We start from the raw sequence: 21,484 nt of genomic DNA on the forward strand, positions 1-21,484 counted from the left end.
AGTCAAAACATTTCCCCCATAGAACAGTGTTTTAGACAAAGGTCAGATTTCCAGGTTAGCCCACAAAAACCCATTTAATTCACAATAAAACTGAAATATAGTCAGCTCTGGTAACAGAGCCATGTGGATAGAGGAGGGAAGAGGAGGCAGGAAAAAACTTTCTTTCCCCTATTATGGAGGTAAAATACTGCCAGCCACAATTTTTAAATAATAGGAATTTGTTTTTGTAATCATCCTATCATCTAGGTGACACAATAGATAGAACACTAGCCTGGAGTCAGGAAGACCTGAGTTCAAATCTGTCCTGACACTTACTAGTTGTGTGACCCTGGGTAAGTCACTTAACCATTGTCTGCTCCAGTTCCCTCAATTGTAAAATGGGAATAATAACATCACCTACCTCCCAGGTTGTTATGAAGATCAAATGAGATATTTGTAAAGCACCTGGCAAATGGTAGAGGCCATATAAATGCATATTACCTCCTCCACCTTTCTGCACATCTCTTCAACTTCCTTATGCCCCTTTCCCTTTCAAGTACCCAGTGCTCAAAGTTATTCTAAGCCTCCCTCTTTGGTACCTTATCTAGGCCTTCTGTAACCCCCTAAGACCTCTATACTCTACTTTCAACTATTTCTTCCTCACACTCAACAAAAACAACCATTCATGAAATCAAGACTAGGTATTAGGAGTAAAGCAGTTTGATTAAACCAAATGACTCTAATGTGTGAATAGTTTATAGTTCCTGACACTTCCAGAGGACTTTCATTTTTTCAAGCGGATCCTTATTAACCCAAAAGAATCTCTAATGGGTAGAACTGTGGATCTTGTAGCTAAATAAGTGGGGGAAAGGTAAGCAATGTGGGGAGATATTTCAGAATAGAGAAGTGGACAGATCACACCTGGCTAGGAGTATGTTCATGGGTTCAGCTCATTTAAGATACTGTTGAGTGTCACAGTTTCTTCCCTTTCTCCATTTCTGAATCCACACATTCTTTAAATGTTATGTTTTTTCCCCAAAATTGCTCTCATAGCAGTGATAAGGGTGAAAGGGCAGAGAAGGAAGAGCATGGTGGGGTGGCTGGATGGTGTCATTCATTTGTATGTATGGGTCATTTGTAAGTTTATGTTTATTTGGAAACTGGATGTGCTATCAACCTACCCACACATTTTAAAGGCAGAAACATAATTTTAACAGAAATAAATTTGTGAAAATAACAATAGAACAAAAATGACTGTATGTCTTCTGAGTTAATCAATCAGTAAAAAAAAAAAAAACATTTATTAAGTACTGGTAACTATGCCAAGTGCTGAGAATGTAAAGAAAGCAAAAAAAAAAAAAACCAAACCAGATCTTCTCTCAAGAAGCTCATTCTCTAACGGGGAAGACAATATACAAACAAGCACATACAAGCAGGACATGTACAGGGTAAATTGGAGATGATCAATAGAGGGAAGGCATTAGAATTAAAGTGAACAGGAAAAGGCTTCCTCTAGAATGGGGGATTTTAGGAAGCCAGGGAAGTTAGGAGGTAGAGATGAGGAGGAAGAACATGCCAGGTGTGGGGGCAGCTAGGGAAAATATCCACAGCCAAGGGACTCTGGGAAACAGGACGGAAGTCAGTGTAACTGGATGGGGCAGGGGCAGGGCAGAGAGGGTATAAGATGTAAGAAGACTAGAAATGTGGAGGCCAGATTATTGGATGCCAAACAGGTGATTTTATATTTGATCTTGGAGATGATAGAAAGCCACTAGAATTTATGAGTAGGGCAGTGACATGATCAGATCTGTATTTTAAGAAGATCACTTTGACAGCTGAGTGGAGCATGGTCGGAGTGGGGAAAGAATTGAGGCAGGCAGACCAACCAGGAGGCTATTGCAACAGTTCAGGTAGGAAGTGATGAAGGCCTGTACTAGAGTGGTGGCAGTGTCAGACAAGAGGGGGGAGGCGTTTGAGAGATGTTATGGAGGTAAAATCTACAGGCCTTGGCAACAGATTATATAGAGAGGAGGGGTGGTATGAAAGGGAGGGAGGAGTCAAGGATGACACTAGGTGGCAAGTCTGGAAGACTGGGAGGATAGTGAGAACCTTAATATTAATAGGGAAGTTAGGAAGAGGGGAGGCTTTGGGGGGAATTTAAAAATTACATCAATGCAAGAACTTTTAAAGTGGCATAAATATGGTTGGTAATAGGCATAGCTTAATTATGCTCACCATTCAACTCTCTTTTGGGCCACCTGAGGTTTTGATTCTTTGGAGACTGATACTTCATAACTCACAGTCATAAAGCATGGACAGAAAATTGTTGTGGTTTAAAAAAACCAAGTTTTTGTTTTAGTGAGCAACTTGTGATCAAAGTGTTATGTAGTTCCTCAAGTGCAATCCAGCCTCTCTTTACCCTATTCAGTTCTTGCCCAGATACCTGTCCAAGATACACAATGTCAAGTTATCTCAATGTTGATACAGCTTCATTTCATAGTTTGTAAAAGGGTCATTTTTTATTTACTAGATTTTTTCTGCATGGAAGTGGAGGCTACACTCTATTAAAGTGTTTGTGGATAACATTAATGAGGCCCAGTAATATTCTGGGGTTTGATGCAATTAGCACAATATCATTTATGAACATGAGTATCTGGAGGACTTCATCATCTATGTGGCTCCTCTAAGGCTACTTTCTAGCTATGACATAGGTATCTTGTATGTACCTATTTATATACATGTTGTCTCCCCTTTGGAATGTAAGTTCCTTAAGGGTTGGTACTGGTTTTGCTATTGCTTTGTTTCCTCAAAGCTTAGCATTGGGCTAGGGACAAAGTAATCATCTAATAAATGTTTGTTGATTGGCTGATCTGTAAGGAGAAAATCTCTCTTTAATTAGGATTTTATGTTGAACATTCTCCATGACAGTTACAAACACTTTGGTAAGGCTACATCTCTTTGTTTAAATCCAACTTTATATCAATAACCAGAGAATTACTGAAAAAAATTATCTCTGTTGTACATCTATCAGAGTCTTGTATGAATTCAATAAATACAAGATAGGTAACTCATTGAAGGAGATCTTTTAAGACTGTTTTTACTAAATCAAATATTTTTATTTTTGTAACCCAAAAGCAATAAATGTAATGAAAATTTTTAATTCTCTTCACCTTTCAGTCAGCTTTCAGTCAATTAGTTTTTCTAATTGTTCAGCATCTTCCCTTCTCTCATAGATCTTGAGAATTGATTCCTCAATACCCTCAAAACTGTTGCCTCCAACATGTATTTCTTTTGTGCACTCCTATCGATCTTAATCATTTACTATCCGTATCTTAGTCTTTGTCAGTGCAGTTTCACTTCCTATAGCACATTAGGTACAAGATTTGGGCATCTAAATGTGGCAGTTTAATCCAGGAACTGTATGATTAGAAAAGAAGGTGACAATCACCTCTAGAGAGGCCATTTGAATGCTGTCCTCGCTGGTACAACAAAAAGAGTACTGAATTTGGAGTCAGTGGACCTGGGTTCAGATCGTGTTGCTCCTTTGCCATCTATTATTTTGAGGAATTCAATCTCTCTGAGACTCGGTTTTCTTATATTTAAAGTAAGGATTTTCAATTAAATAATCTACAAGGTCCTTTCCTTCCAATTCTAAAACTCTGATCCCAATAAGTGTAGAGTAGGGTAGATACAAAGTTCAGATAAGACATGATACTCATTACCAAAATATCTAATAATGATAATAGTTGTATAGAATTTATGTAATACCTACTATGTACCAGACACTGTGCTAAGTACAGATCTCATTTGGTCTTCACAAAAATCCTGGCCCTGGGAAGGGAGGGTGTAGGTGCTATTATTAGCCCCATTTTACAGCTGAGAAAAATGAGGAAAACAGAGATTAAATAACTTGCCCAGGATCACACAGCTACTAACTATCTGTGACTGGATTTGAACTGTAATCTTCCTAACTCCAGGCCCATCACTCTATCCACTGCACCACCTTGCTGCCCCTAATCATGCAATTTACAGACTAGTTGGGGAATAAGATCCACAAATGGATAACTGTAATACATAAGGATACATAGAAGAGATGCACAAAATAAAGTGTTATATGAGAGGCATTATGGGACTTCTTCTTCTTATGTTCCCAGAACCATGGTAAGCATTAATCAAAACTTTTTCATTCATTCATTCATTCATTCATTCATCTTCTAGGCATGGCCGAACAACTATCCTACCCAAAGATATTTTGAATTTTTCACTTTACTTTCTTAAACTGCCTGAAACCCAATCTATTAGCAATTGATTTGGGTTAACAAACACACTTATAATAAAATATCCAAGAATTTCTGGAAGTGGTTACTCCTAATCCCTAGATTAGAAACAGTACTGAGCTTCCCTCTTCTCATTTCAGTTGAAACTATAATTCACTTTTTGTCTGACCCAAACTCCAAAATAGTACCAAAACAATGACCTTTTCTTATTTTAACAGTAAACACTATTTTCATCCAGACCATTTTAAGTACTTGCCACATTCAGTTCACACAATCCAAATACTTTTTATGCTCTAGGTATCATTTATCCATGCTTTGCTTACTTTCTAAATATATTTTGGTAAATGCGTTTTAGATTCATCTTTGTACATATGTAAATTGGGTCCAAGAAATAGAAATGTATGATAAGTGAGCTAAATCTTTGTACCCCCCCCCACATGCTTGGGAGAGGATTATGTTAAAAGATTCAACAAGCTGTCTTTTTATAGTCAGATATACTCCAGTGCTGTACCAGAGAAATCACTTAAAGTTTCCTTGCTCAGTTCTGTCCTTCGAAATGTCCTTGAGTGAACACAGTATGATATATGGCTGCTAATGTGGGCCTGCACTTTGGATAATAAAAAAAAAATCTTCACAGGAAAAGAAATGTATTTCTTAATTGTACCTTCTAGAATTGCTTATGGATCTCATTATGCCCATGATGGATATGTGAAAATAACTAGGAATTGTATGATACTGACTTAAAATAATTTATTTCACTATTTCTGTAAATTATATAATCCTCTTCCCCTTGAATTACCTACTAATAATGATAATATGGATCTTTTGTGGCATAAAATTCAAACTGTTAACAGATATTTCATAATCTTTTTAGCCTTTTTCCTACCACCTTGGAGCAGATAGGTAGTAAGAGAGAAGCAATTCATTTTCATTCCAGATTTCTTTCTTTCCTAGTTATTTTCACATATCCATAGTGGACATAATGATATATATATATAATTTATATATATATATCATTTATATATACATATATATATATTTAAAGGAACTCAGAGACAATACATCAGATGCTCAATACTTTCACTGATGATTTTAATGAGGCATTTCAAATTTGTAGACAACACAAATCTAGACAGGATAGCTAACACTTGTGTATGATATATTAAAATACTAAAGTAATAAAATCAGGATCCTTAACTGAGATAAATACTCATGAACATTTCCTATATTCCATAATGATGATATTCTCCATTCATCCATCCATCCATCCATCCACCCATCTATTCACTCATTCATTCAGCAAGCACTTTTCTACAACATTCATGGTGTCACTGCTGACACTTACTTCTCCAAGCCTTCCCTATTCCAAACTTTCAAATATTTTTTTCATTTCAAGACATGTGTTATTCATTGTACCTACTGGCTTTTTCACTATGCTCTCCACAGCAATGCCAATCTTCTTACACACTACTCTTTTTGTGACTTTCCAACTCAGGGCTTAGACTTAGACTGAAAAGTCATCCACTGGATAATTTCTTTCACTAATATAAGCAGTATATATTATACCATTATTGTTATGGTAAGGATGGGACCATTTGGATCTTTCTTTGTTTCAGACTTTATCTAGGATTCAGCACTTCATGATTCCTTCCCCACAGTTCTCTTAAGAGAGTGAAAATCTCATTTTTATGGCCTTAGACCAAGGAAAGCATTTGGATCTGAGCTCTAATCAATGATGATTTGGGTGTTTGACATGATTGTTTGATTCATGACCTTGGTTTAATTTGGATTCTCCATTCCTTGGGGGCCCATTCTTCTCTTCTCTTTCACTGACTGAGCTAAGATGATGGCCTACCTTCTAGAGGCAATAGGCCTGAACATTTTTGCCTCCTCTTATTCACTTTCAAGCTACAGAAGGGTGAGGGTCTCATTGTCTTTGGTACAGACACGCTTAAGGGAATGGGGAAGGTCTGAGAACACGTAATCAAAGATTCAGTTTTTCTTGCCTTGTGGTCTAGATCAGTGGCGTCAAACTCAAACAGAAACCAAGGCCATTAACCCATATTTGATGATCCCTGCAGTCACATGTTGACTTGGAAAATCACATACTAAAATCATCTATGATCTGTTATATTTTTATTTTGTTAAATATTTTCCAGTTATATCTTAATCTGGTCAAGGTGTTTGCCATCCCTGTTCTGGATTAATCATGACCTTTGGTACTCTGTGTTCTCAAGACTTTAGGTAGTTTGAAACACAAGCTGCAAGATTTCCCAAGAAGGAGACATAACTTAAACAAATATAAGCAGAAATTGAGGGAAGGACCCTTAAGATATTACATGATTATAGATCAAGAGTTGAAAGGAACCTTGGCAGTCCTGTTGCTCAGCCTGTTTATCTCACAGTGGAGGAAACTGAGGCTCATCAAGATTAAGTGGTTTGCTCATTACATAGTATGAGGATCAGAGGCAGTATTTGAACCCAGAACCTTTGTCTCCAGAGCTAGAGATCTTTCCAATGTATCACACTGCCTCTCTAGGCACTATATTCCAGGAGGCACACTGCTCTACCATTAAGAAGTTCTCATGGAATCAAAAGCCAGAATCATCTGATCCAATCTTCTCATTTGACAAATGAGAAAACTGAGGTCCAGAGAGAAGTAACTTGCTTACAGTATTACATAGCTTCCTGTCTGTATCACCTTCAAGTCTAGTCTATACAATGTCATCAAAGAAAACACACTACTTCTCCCTTTGGTAGGTAGTGTCAGTGTGAGAGGGAGGTTGGTATAGTGTTTGAGGATTTTGCCCATGATTTCTGATTGTCTACCTCCTCACCTACATATCCTGTCTTTCTGGGCTAACATTCTGACTCCTAGGTTAGTATTTTTTTTCTATTACAGATGGCTGTCTAGGGTGAAGATTCACAGTGACTGTAGAGAGAAGAAATGGAGTCACCTGATAATTAGGCATTGCTATGGATATATTTGTAAAAAGAGTGGTCATAATTTCAAAAAGTCTGCCTATACTTCTACACAATAACTAGGTCCTGTCCATCCTTGAGACTACAAAAATTTTATTTCAAAAAGTATTTTTTATTTCTATCTATATCTGTCTATCTATCCATTGATAATGCCTTATCTATTTTAAACAAAACATTGCCTGCTATTGTGTTATAGGAAAGTGAAAATACAAAGATACATTGATTAAAGTCAATTCAAAGTTGAAAAATAGATTTTTTCAAAGGTTCCTGATTAACTAATTTTTATTAAGGTTAACTGAAATAATTATAACTCTAAATTAAAGACCACAGCCAACTGAAAACCATTTTGTTAAATGTTCTTGCTATTTCACTAACCAAAATTCTCAGAAACCCACATTATTTTTCAACTTTGTACTAATATTTGTGGTCATATGCTGATGCTATTTCATTCATTAACTGATGACAGCATGCTGGATTTCAATCTTATGACTTGGTGTTCACCTCATCCTTCCTTTGAAAATGTTGCAATCTAGGAAAAGGAATGTAAAAACTTTGACTTAAAGGCAACATTCAAAAAATATGTCCACGAGTAGGGAAGCAGCATGCTAGAATGCAAGGAGCATTGGACTTAGAGGTAAAAGTTGGAATTCTGCCTCTACGCCTAGTTGTTCTGTAACTACAAACAAATCTTTTAACTTGTTCAACCCAACCTATAACAGTTTTTTTTAAGGGAACTTCACAATTTGTAAGTCATTATACTTATAGTCACCCTAGAAGATAGGTGACATAAGCATAATTATCTCCAATTTATACATGAGGAAATTGAGGATTGGATAGGTTGTTTTTAGTGCCATATAAATTAAACTGTACTACAACTGCAAAGGTTTTACAAGCTAACTTCTAATTGTATTCTCTGTTGTAAATGCCGTGTACGAAAAAAATAAGTTGAGAACCTTTCTAATTTCCTTGAATACATTTTGTACTAAATCCCATCTTTTCCATTACTTATTCTAACTCAACAGTCTTATTATAATGTTTATATTGTGGCTATGGCTTAAATTATATAAAATAAATTCTACTGTTTTACACCTAGAAGGTGTCCATAAATGTTCATTGAAAGAACAAGTTGCTCTCCTCTCTTAGGCAATTTTATTAACGTAGTGGTAGTCTTTTCTAAGTTATCTATTTAGGGAGGGAGTGTTACTGACAAAACTGGGTTCATTTAATTATGCAAAGCAAATGTGTTATTTCATCTTTACGCATGTATGAAAAAATAGAATTGAGAACGACAAGAATCAAAGAGCAAAATTCAGTGTAGTAGGAATAGCATTAAGAACAACTTGAATAAAATTGCCATCTGTGACAAGGAAAGTCTTAAGACTTTAACATCTCATTCATATGGGGATAAGTTCCATTGCATACCCCCCACACATACACATATACCTTGCCACTGAAGACCCTTTGGAGGGCAGAAAGAGGAAGTAAAGTAAAAATCAGTTAGCATAGGGGAGAATAAAGCTAGGGGAAGAAACTATAGGCAGTAATACAGTCTCTAGTGGTACAGGGTAAGGGGAAGAAGGAAGGGACTGAAGTCCCAGATAGAAGTAACAAGACAGAAAGGTAGGCAAAGAGAGTAGCTATGACCAGCTAGTCACATCCCATGGGAGGACCATTCCTGTGAACTCTTCACATATAAGGGACTTTGGTAATTCAAGATCTGCTTATACTCTGAAACTCAAAGCCCAAGTAACTGAGATAAGAATAATTTATCTGAATTCAGACCCTCTTGAACCACTCTCTTTTCTCTCTGTTTTCCCCCTCTATTTGTATCTCTTTATCATATTTCAATTCAACAAACACTTCTTTTTTAAAATGAATTAATTTATTTTTAGTTTTCAACATTTACTTCTAAAGGATTTTGAGTTCTAAATTTTCTCCCCCCCCTTCTCCTCCTCTCTCCTCAAGACAGCATGCAATCTGATATAGGCTATATATGTACAATCATATTAAACACATTTCCACATTAGTCACAACAAACACTTCTTAAGAACCTACTATGTGCAAAGCATTGGGTTAGGTCCAGAAGGTAAAAATGACTGCCTCTACTCTCAATGGTCTCACATTCTATTTGCACACAGATAAAGGATGGAGTGATCGGGGCAAAGAGAGTTCCAGACAAAGTGCTCAAGGAATATATGAGGAAGTAAATAATACATTCACCTGGGGTTAAGATAAGGGGATCAGGTAAGGCTACACAGAAGTGGCACCTGAGATGAACCATGAAGAAAGGTAAGGATGCTATATAGCAATTATGGGGAGGAAGTACATTACAGGCATATGGAAGAACCTGTATAAATCAACAGAAGTGGGAGAAAATATGACAAGATTGGGGAAAGTCTGTTAACCTAGTTTGCCTGGACCATAGAGTATGTGAAAGGGAATAATGTAAAATAAGGCTAAGGAGTTTGGATTTTGTCTTAGAGCAAAATGGAGCCACTGACAGTTTTGGAATGTGGGAACCCTTTATAGTTGAACTTGTATCTTAAAAGGATCCTTTTGGCAGCTAAACAGCTGAGAAAGTGAGTAACACCATTAGAAGGCAAGTACAGGCAAGAAGAGCTGATAGGGAGTAAGGGTTAGGCTTTGGTAAGAGAAAGGCTGTGGCTCAGTTCAAAGGGGGCTCAAAGCTGCCCAGAGTCATTAGGTATCCTCAAGGCTAAAAAGAATCACTCAATACATTTTCTAGATGTTGGTAATGAGTGGAATAGGCATGTTCAGGAGAGTGGCCTCCCCAAGATTTAGAACTGGAAGGAACTTTAGAGGTCATCTAGTAGAGTACCCAGTGCCATTTTAAGAAAAGGGAAACTGCAACCCAGAGAAATTAAGAGATTTCAAATTCAGGTCTTGGGACTCCAAGTTCATCACCCTTTCCATTGAACCACATTGTCTCCCATTTGGAGCATGAAACCGCTATAGAACTGGAGAAGAATACTTTTTTTTTCTGGTGAGGTGATTGGGGTTAAGTGACTTGCCTAGAGTCACACAGCTAGTAAGTGTTAAATGTCTGAGGCTGAATTTGAACTCAGGTCTTCCCGACTCCAAGGCCAGAGCTCTATTCACTGAGCCACCTAACTGCCCCAGAAGGATATTCTTGATTAGAATAGTGACATGAAGTAAGGAAAGGAACCATTTGTTGAGCACTTGCTATGTGCCAGGCACAGTGCCAACTGCTTTTCAGGCTTAACACTGTGCCTGGCACATAATAGGTACTTAATGGATGTTTCTGAATAATTGACTTATAAATATTATCTCATTTGCCAAGATAATAACTATTTGACAGAGGAGTAAAAGTGAGGGTATGGAGACTGAGAATGCATGAATCAATAGAAATAGTTTGAGGGCTTATTGAGGTATGGATCCTAGCTGCTTGGGGTTGAATCTGAGTGTAGATTCCCAGAGGCTTGACTCTCTCTATTTAGGAATCTTATATTACAGCTTAAGACAGCCAACGAAGGTCAGTGCCCCCAGCCTATGTAAGTAGCTTTCCAGACTAACAGCATCATTGTTCTCTTCATGGGGCTATTACAACATTTTGGGGTAGGGATGAAAAAGTACTGTTAGACATTGTATAGGTAAATAGTTCAGTTTTGATAGCATTTTCTACTTAAGAAAAGATGGCTCCCTCCCTGAGGTGTTGAAAGAGTGACTACCATCTCTACTCTGCTGGAGGAGCTGGGGGTAAGGGGAAGGTTGAAGCTAAGGCAATCTTAAGCAACATTAGTGGAAGCCCAATATGTAGAACAATGGAGGCAATAGTTCCATTTTACTGTAAAGGTTAGACCATATCTGAAGAATTATGTTCAATTCTACATGTCATGTTTTAAAATGAACTTTGAAAAACTGAGGCATATCTAGGTAACCAGGATGACAAAGGTGCTCAAAACTGACTTAAATAGAAACCTGTTGAAGAAATAGGGCAATTTTAGCCTGAAAGGGGGAAAACTTAAAGGAAACATAACAACTCTTTTCAAATATTTGGATGGCTGTCACAAGGAAAAAGAATTAGACATTCTCTGCCATTGGCAGAAGCAGAGCTAGGCATTGTGAGTGTAGGATTGTGTTCTGTATTATTTTTAATCTCATAGTCTCTGGAATTACTTTGTTTTCTATTATCTACCTAAATAGTACAAGGAATCAGGAACCCACAAATGTTGTTTACATATAGGAGGGCACTTAACTCTGAATGCTGTTTACAAGATATGCTTAAGGAAGGTTTGATGCTCTTGGCAAGAATGCCTTGTAGCACGTGGTGGGGCATCAAATACACCAAATGTTTGGCAGTATTTCATCCACCCAGCCCCAATACCATATGCTCTTATACCCTTTTTCATGTCAGCAATAAGCAATTCAGGAAGTAGGACCTTACTAGAGCCATCCATCATTGAATGGATGTCAAAGTGTTTTCCCTAAAAGGCAGGTCTGACCATGTCAGCTCCCGACTCAATAAACTCCAAAGTCTCCACATTACTTCTAGGATCAAATATAAACTTTGTTGCTGGACATTTAAAATTCTTCATAACCTGACCCCTTCCTATTTATCCAGTAATTACAAATTTCTATGTATTCTATAGTCCAGTCATATTGATCCATTTGCTGTTCTTCACACGTGACACTCCATATATCATTCCCAGGCCTTTGTACTAGCTAGTTGTCCCCTGTGTTCTCCTTGCTCACCTTTGCTTCTCAGAATGCTTGGTTTCCTTCAAGACCTAACTCAAGTACCACCTTGAAAAGCAGGAAATCTTTCCCAGTCACCCCACTATTAGGTACTACTACAGCCTTCCACTCAAAGGTTGTTTTGCATCTACTTTGTATGTATATTTACTTATATTTATACATACATATATGTATCTATGTGTGTATGTATACATATACATCCCTTAAAATGTAAGCTTCTTGTGTACATAGATACTTTTTGATTTTTCTTCATAGCCCCAGTGTTTAGCAGAGTGCATGACAAGTTGTAAATCCTTGTTGATTGATTGAATGAATTTTATATCCACAAATATCATCCCATCTACCTGGGGGCTACCATGTAAAGTTCCTTTTTTTCCCTGCAACTCAAGGCTCTCCTGTTCTGGAAAGAGGAGTAAGGAGGAAGGGAAACAGTATTATTTATATGAGAACAGTTCACTTTCTTGGCCTGTGTCTAGCTTCAATAAAGTCACTATAAAGTGTTGGTCTATAGCAGTTCTCCCCTGCTTCCCTCATTTGTGCTGCCATGCAGAGTGACAGAATTACTAACATGAGTGTGGCTTGTTGGTTCAATTCAACAAACATCCATTAAGTACTCTCTATGTGCATGGCATAGTCAAGATGCTGGAGATACAAAGACAGAAATAGAACAGTCCCTGCCATAGAGATGCTTCAGCAGTTGTGAGTGCTTAACAGGATAATGTCTACAAAATGAGCGACCAAATGGTCATTTGAATAAACAGGTATTTCCTATTACTCTGCCCTCCCCTCTCCTCCACCCCCACTAAAATTCTCTTCCCTCCTTTTAACAGGCTGAAGGAGTTAGCCTAAAATCCATGATGGGCAGCAGCATGGAGGCATTTCTCTCTGGAATGTATTAAAGCCTGACTAAAGAAAGGGCTGGTTTTCACAAGATGTGCAACAAACTGTATAAGGTGTAAGAATATGGACCTGGATTTGAAGACTGTCACATAAAGAAACCAGAAATAAAAATACTCTATCAAAATGGAAATCAACAGGGAATTAAAACCCAATTTATAAAGGGACAGGGGCTTCTGCTATGTTTCTTACATAAGTCAAAACAAGAGTTTTATTCTTCCCATGCAAGTATAATTTTGTGCTTTTCCTCATTTTATTAAATCCAACTGAAATTAATGACATAATTTATTTTCATGGGATTCTGATGGGACAACAGCTTTGTGAAAATAAACACCAAAACAAAAAGCAAAGTTTTGGTATTGTGAGCTGTAATGGTCTAATCATGTAACATTCACCATAAACTTCCGATAACAAGTTTCTTTCAAAATAAAATGCTGAAACCCAATTCACTACCTTTGCACTACTAAATCAAATACAGTTTATCCTTGTGTCATTGTCCTTGATTCTGACTAGACCACCAGGATACTATCAAAGCTGAATATGATGGTGCACCCATAGGAGGTACTTACCTTCATTGCCTTTCTTTTTTTTCCTTCTTTCCTTTTCTTTAAAAAAATATTTATTTTTTAATGCATGGAGTAAAACAAGCATTTCCTTAACAGGGTATAATAAAAAGATGATTGAACACAAAACTGCAAATCTATAACATACAACTTGCTATTCCTTTTAAATATATAATAAAGTTATCATGTAAATTTCTTTTTTTTTCTTCCCTTGTTTCCCCACATCCACCCCCACCCCCCAGCCCTAGAGATGGCTGCCATTATTGAATACCTCCTTTTGGAAAGAAACAAAAAGGCAATTCAATGCAACATAGAAATGCTGATCCTGTAGCCAAGAGATCCTTCCTTTGTCAGCAGTGTAACACTGAGCAATTCACATGGACTCTCTGGGCCTCAGTTTCTTCACCTTTATAATTAGGAGGTTTGACTAGATGAATTCTAAGGTCTCTCTCAGGTCTACACATATGATCCTATGAACTAGAACCATGGAATCAAATTCTTACAGTTGAAAAGGACTTCAAAAAACAAGAGATTTTAAATTTGGAAGGGAACTGAAAGTTTATCTCCAAGGATTCTTAACCAAGGGTATATAAGTTCTTTTTTTAATGTTTCAATATAATTGAAATCCATTTATAATCTGAGTATTTCACTTTATGCCTTGAAAACATGATTCTGAGATGGGTTTACCAGAATGTCAAAATGGTCCATGATGCAAAAAAAGGTTAAGACTCCTTGATCTAATACAACTCCTATAATTTTTGCAGATAAGGAAATTGAGATCAATCTAGTCTAATAGACTAGCACAATTTTTTTTTCTAGATCGTCTCAAGCAAATGTGAGGCTTGCAGACCACCCCCACATGTGTTTCAGATTTCTACATTTACTGAAGTGAGAATACTATGATGATCTTTTTATCTTTCACCAATTTGGTATCTGATACTTCAAATCCTTACAACATCCTTCAGAGGCAAGTACTACTACCTATTCCTATTCACTGGTGAGAAAAATGTGATAAGAGGAGGTTAAATGAATTGTCAAGAGTTGCCCTAGAAGCCAATAGCAGAGGTGGGACCCTAATGCAAGCTTTACAATTTGTCAACCCAATATTTTATCTCTCAACTATTTAGGCAATGCTGCCTATATATTCTGAAATTGTGCATTCTTTCACTTATTCACAGTCTTTCATTTATATTCCTATTCACAGGGGCAGCTAGGTGGTGCAGTGAATAGAGGACCGGCCCTGAAGTGAAAAGGACCTGAGTTCAAATCCGTCCTCAGACCAAACACTTGACACTTACTAGCTGTGGGACCCTGGGCAAGTCACTTAACCCCAATTACCTAAAATAAATAAATAAATAAATGAATAAATATATTCCTATTCACAAATATACCCAAAGATTAAGCAGCTAAGAGGCATCGTGGTAAAATGCTAATAGTCTTGGCCTGGGCATCTGGATATGTGTGGGTTCTAGTCCCCACACTAACTTGCTGGGGCACATTTGTCTCTTCTGTAAAATAAAGAGGTTAGATAACATGACATTTAAATTTCCTTTAGGTACAAATAGTTTATGATTCTGACTCATCTCTCCAGTTACCCAATTACAAAGGATGTCTTGATTTAGCTTTAGCAAGTCCAGCTATATTGAAATACAGAAAATTAATTTTCTCCACTTGACATTTACTAGCTGTGTGACCCTGGGAAAGTCACTTAACCCCAATTGCCAAAAAAAAAGAAAAGAAAAGAGAAGAAAATTAATTTTCTCACGTTCATGGACAAAATTAACTTGTGGCCAAACAATCAATTTTTAACCACTAGACAGTAGTCATCTCAAGTGGGGAACTTAACAGTTTATGATACAAAATTTTATTCTATAACCTAGGAATTATTTGGGTCTTTTGGGCCAAAGGTTTCACCATGGTAATGTAAATACTCAAATGAGCATATTGTATTATCCTTAAACAAATCTAATGTTAAAAAAAAAAGCTACAGCTAAGTCAGACCACCAGCTACAAAACGTGGAGTTTTAATCATGGGACAGGAAAATTGCCTTCTTTTCAATTTTCAGTGTTCCCCTTGTGGGTGATTCCATAGGTCTCACTACTTTCATCCTTGATATTGATGAGGTTGCATTGAAGTGAGGGCATTATATACAAAATTCTTCACAATTCCCATGTGCAGATGAAACTCTTCTGGATTAGATGCCAAGAGTCATAGCCCAGCTGTCACAAAGTCTGAAGGTAATCTATACTAGGATGGGATCTATCTGGCTTCTACTCATCCCATAAAAGATTAAGGTGATAGTTTAGGCTAGGAGATTCAAAGGTCTAGCTAATGGTATATTTGTATTGAAGTTTACACTGTTTTACATTCACACCCATGGTTTAGATCAAAGCTTTATCATTTAGATTTGTAATTTCTGTTGAATATTCAAATGACATTCACAGCTAAGAATAACAGCCTCAGCTTCCACTTGCCTTTGAGAGAGAGAATTTTTTTAATTCCCAAAGCTTCATCACAATAGTCTAAGTTTTTCTCATATTAAGATAAGTTTATTAGATTGTCCTTCACCTAAGACTAATTAAAAAAAAAGTAAGAAAACGAAAAAAACAACCCAAGACAGGTCACCTGCTCAGTAGTGTGGTGTTTGTATCAGGAATTCTGAGGGAGTTAGCAAGTATGGGTTATGCCACCTCAAGTGGTCTGGACAAGGAATTTCATTACTTCTTTACCCTCTACTCTGTCCATGAAGCACAAGGTCTGCCTCGGCAATCTGACCTTCAGCTTCAAAGTCTCCAAAGCATTCAACCTTTGAAACTGAATTTTCAATATGACGAATGTCCTCCTGTGTGCATTATAATGTTATTTTTCCCAGAGGTAAGCAAAGAACTAGACAGCTAAGAGATTGAAGAATCTGGGAACTCCTGGGTTCATAATCTTAAGCTCTTCTTGATTGATTCCTCACCCGTAGGGGAAGTTTCAGGTTGAGAAGATATCTTAACAAAACAGTATTTGGATCCAGTGATGCCACAAAATTAGGTACTTCTGCATTTAAATATCATCCAAATATCAAATTACTCACACATACTCAAAGAGTTCACTGGAAGATATTTTAAGCAGGCAAATGTTTTTCCATTTCTAATTGCCAGAGATATAAAACATTAAACCCTAACAAACAGGAACCAAGGACTAGTTGTTCCTTTCTACACGCCTTTCTATAACATAGTAATTGTTTGAACAAAAATATTTTTTTCATTGTCTCATTTGAAGGGCAAGACTCATGAAAATCTCTTATCAACTAGGATAAAGTCATACTTCATTTCTAAAAAAGGAATGTTTTGGTCTACCATGACCATTAAAGAGACATGATAACTGGTTATTATATCTAAATTATTGTGCTGATTTTATTCATTCATTCATTCACTTATTTTGCTCCATAACTTTAGTCTTAAAATACAATTAAGTGAAATTGGGCACTGGTGTTACATTCTACCCAAAGACACCTTTCAGTGATGTATGATTTGATTAATATCACAATAGAAGTTTTCCTTACATCAGTAAGGATTTTTGCAGTTTCCAAATCCCCACTCCTGATTTTGCTTTATTAGAGCCAAGCAGAATAAGCCTATCAGGGGTGGGGAACCTGCAGCCTTGATGCCACATGTGGCCTTTTGACTGAGTCCAAGTTTTACAGAACAAATCCTTTTATTAAGGGGATTTGTTCTGTGAAGTTTGGATTCAATCAAAGGGCCACACTTGAGGACCTACGGGGTCACATGTGGCCTTGAGGCTGCAGGTTCCCCTCCCCTGGCCTACCCACTATTCTACAGGAAAATCCTTACAATGCTGAAAGAAGGCTCCTCTTGTATTATCTTCTGTAGGCTAAACATTCTTAGTCCCTGAATTGATCTTCAAAGAACATGATCTTGAAACCCTTCATCATTTTTGGTCACCCTCTTTGGAATGTTTTTATGTTTATCAATGGCCTTCCTAGAAGGTGGAACCCAGCAGTAAGAACAAAAATTCAGATATTGTCTGCTCAAGGCAGATGGGACCATCACCTCCATTATTTCCTCCTTTTTTTTTTTTTAGCTCCCCACCCCTAGTCTATATAAGCTTCAAAACATGAGGAGCTTTACAGACAGGTTGATAACACTACTTAATTCCCCCTAGCAAAAAGGCTCAATTTTTAAAAATCCAATTATAAGTTCTTACTATCTTTTCCCACTATTATTAATATCAGTAAATGATACATTGACTGGAAATGAGCCTCAATAGCTAGAAGAACAATGTGAGTCATTATTTCCATTTTTATTAGCATCCTATTTCAATGAAGGCTATGTTTGAAAGCTGGTCTAATTTCTTTTGTATCCAAACTAAGTTTTATGAGTACCAAAACTTGCAGAATGCAATCAATGATTTAATACTAAATATAGAGTAAATAAATTTTTTTAAATTTAGTTGATTCATCATAGTTAACCATATCATGGCACGCACACCGAAAATTTTTCAGATATTGTTTAACCAAAGTTAGTATTTGATCGCACTGTTTAATCCATCCTCATATTACTCTAAATAACAACTAAGCCAGCAAAAAACAAACAAACAAAAAACAATCTAGTAACAAAGTGACTGCGTAGCAGCTGGAGAGCAGTTGAACCAACCATGGTACTTGTTATGGAATGGAACATTATTGAGCTATAAGAAAAAACAAATATGAGGAATTCAACAAATTGTGGCAAGACTCATGAATTGGTGCAGATCAAAGAAAGCAGGATCAGAAGAACAACATAGGCAAAAGACTGCCATAATGTAAATTACACACCAATAAAAGGAAGTTGAATTCAGAAACTATAGTGACCAATCTTGGCCCCAGTGGACAAATGATGAAACATTCTTCTCTCTTTAGAAAAGTTGGGAGGGGGCAACAGTGCACAATGCTGCACACCAGCTGGTTTACTTTTCTTTGCTATAAGGGAGGGTTTTTAATGGGAAGGAAAATGTCTTTTTATTTTTTTAAAAAAAGGCATCAATTAGGGGCAGCCAGGTGGCACAGTGGATAGAGCACTGTCCCTGAAGTCAGGAGGATCTGAGTTCAAATCCGGCCTCAGACCAAACACTTGACACTTACTAGCTGTGTGACCCTGGGCAAGTCACTTAACCCCAATTGCCTAAAAAATAAAAATAAAAAAAAATAAAAAGGCATCAATTAAACTTTCATAAATATATATATATGTATACATATATATACACCCAGAGATTTGCAAGTAGAAAAAACTGGCGCTATGTGCAGCTTTCACTCTGAACATCTGGGTATGTACTTCTTGCTAGGGGGCTCAACTCAACCTTCCTGTTTGTTTCCATTCTATAGCATTCTTCTAATCTTGCTACTGTGTTCTAAATTTTTCTATGCTTTTACAAGGACTAGTTAATCTGACTCCTTTTTCAGTGGAAAAAAGGGCTACATAATATATTTATAAGATCATAGATTTATTAGTGGAGAGGACCTTGGTGGTCATCTAGTCTAATCCCCTCCTTTTACAGATGAGGAAACTGAGGTTCAGATGTGTGGTAAGATTGGCCCAAAGGATCAGAGATAGCTTATTTTAGAGCTTGAATTCAATGTCAGATGCTTTGATTCCCAAAGAAATACTCTTTGGGCTACACCATGAGCCTCCCATTGTACAGTGGCAAAGGGTTGTGGCTGAATATCTTTATTCTATGTGACAGAGAATTAACCAAATAATTTTTCATGTACTGTTATCTTCAGAAAATCTTTATAAAACTTTTTAAAAGGGTTTCAAACACTGTACATTATAGTTAGAGGTGACTGAAAACATGGCCTACCTTTTCTGGGAAGACTTCCACAGGTTTCATAATTGAAAAGGTCAAGGTTATCTTGCATCATAGGGAGAAAGGCTGAGATTATTTTCCAAATGTCTGCTATGTCCTAGTCAGCCCTTAGTTTTACAATTTAACATGTTTTGGGATGGCAATGCCATTGAATGTCTCCCATATTCCTAACATGAATTAAGGACTTTGAAATAATTGTCCTCTTCACCTTACAAAACAAACCAACAAGTCCCCATTTAATTACCACCAAAGAAAGAGAATAAAGAACCTTGAGCGACTTGATTCTTTTTAGAAGGTCACAGACAGAGAAAAACAACAAAATGCTGTGAAACCAATACTTAGAGGAATCCCAGGACAATGCCAAGAAACAGAATGTACTCATAGTGACTAATACATGCAAGGACTGGAAATAAATTCTAACAGATTAAACAGGTTTTATAGCAACTGAAAGGTATATTCAAATCATTCCCAAATTAAGCAAGCTTAAGAATATGGCAGTCTTCCCTATTAATAAGAGTGTAAGCTGGATAAGCAGGTTGAATAACCTATAAATTATTGCCAGTATCAGTAAGTAAGCTTTTTCCAATGTATTTTTAATTAAAAAGGACAAACTAACCCTTTAACCGAATCAGTTTACTCTAAGGGCTTCTGATACCTCTGTAGTCCTTTGCAGAAGTACAAACTTTTGTAGAGAAATGATAAAACACTTTGCCTCTTTAATAAAGATTTTCTGGGTCAAGAGGCCTCAGGCAGCTGTTCTAAAGTAATGGAATATATGCAATATGAAAAGGAAACAAAATGCATTTCTGTAAGTGTTTGTGCTTCGAACACATCCATGGTATCTTACGCAAATATTTTGCCGGGGGATCTGATGCAACGAGATTAACTTCATGTGTGACAGTATCACGTGAGAAAATAGTTTAGAATAAATAGCAGAGTTTCAGAACAAAATGGTTGTACTGAACTACTTTCCTGGGTCACTGAATATCCTATCATTTATACAAACCTATTTTAATTTTTTTTTCCAATTTCCACATGAAAGCAGGCAAATCTTGACTCTTCTGAGTTAAAAATCCTAGACAAGCTACAATGTCACAAGCCTTCATTTTAGAAGACAGCTCTATAATCGGCTTTTATCTAAAAATAGTGTCACAGCAGGTATCTACATTAACAGCTCCTAAAGCATCAGCATTTCAAGAGATCTGGGGGATGGAAACCAATGTTTGGGTTTTTTTTTTTTTTGCATCCTAAAGTAATTGAGTTACATTTTCAGTCTCAGAGCTTTTAAAACAGTTCAGCTACTACAATCTACATTTGAAAAAAATCTTTGTTATATCCTAGATATTGATAAAAAGTATTACTGTGATCCAACTTTGGTTGTTTGAGTCTTTACTTTGTAAATACCTAGACATTAAGTCAAGGAAAATCTATCTCTCTGCTTAACAACTCTAACATAATGAGTTGTCTTTCTATATCATCCCCTTGACCAGAAAGCAACTAGTTATGGTATTTATTTATCATCCTGACCCAATCATTATGTTGTTGACATTTTAATTTTTTTAAACGCTGCTTGGTTATAGCCAGGTTTGAACTGGAAAAATCTATATAGCACCTCCCCCAAACTCTGCATTTAAACACAAATAAAATAGTTTTGCATCCTTTTTCACCCCTCCGCCCTCTCCAACAAGAGCTGGAGTATAAACCACATTTATAAAAATACATATTGTTAAGGTTTTCTATCACCCACTATAAATATTCCTCTTGTAAAAGTCTATGGCCAGTCTGATAATATTAGTTAATGCATATTAAATGACTCAAGACTGGGTAAAGAAAAACACAGACCCTACGTTATAATAATATCAGTATAAACCATGAGGTCATACCTGATGACTTAGAGACTGGCATGGCTCACTGGTTCCAGGCTGCATGACCTTTCTATTTCCAGAAACCCCCAAAGATTGCATTTCCTGTCTTACAAAAGAATATCACAACCATCTCTATCTCTCAGCATCTTCAGGGTTAGTGAAGAAAGCATCAAATAGCAGGTCTGTCCATCAGGATCTGTTTAAGCCATTATCAAATGAACAAATCCTAAATACAGTAGATCATTTCCCCTTGTGCGATGACAACCATCCAGTATTCAGGAGGGCTGACACAGTTGTATTGCTGATGCTGCTAATGCTGTCTGAAAACAGTAA

General features: G+C 36.8%; 1 protein-coding gene across 3 annotated transcripts in view; it reads right to left on the reverse strand.

The window, feature by feature from the left end:
- Positions 1 to 21,250, reverse strand: part of SLC4A10 (solute carrier family 4 member 10) — a 257,305-nt gene extending 236,055 nt beyond the window's left edge. For all 3 annotated transcript variants that reach the window (XM_027865793.1, XM_027865794.1, XM_027865792.1), the window contains exon 1: positions 21,170 to 21,250. In XM_027865793.1, the coding sequence (XP_027721594.1) occupies positions 21,170 to 21,250 (81 nt within the window). The remainder of the gene's footprint in view (positions 1 to 21,169) is intronic.
- Positions 21,251 to 21,484: the final 234 nt, after the last annotated feature.

This window comes from Vombatus ursinus, unplaced genomic scaffold (genome assembly GCF_900497805.2).
Source record: "Vombatus ursinus unplaced genomic scaffold, bare-nosed wombat genome assembly UNPS02014779.1, whole genome shotgun sequence".
Classification (NCBI taxonomy): Eukaryota; Metazoa; Chordata; class Mammalia; order Diprotodontia; family Vombatidae; genus Vombatus; species Vombatus ursinus.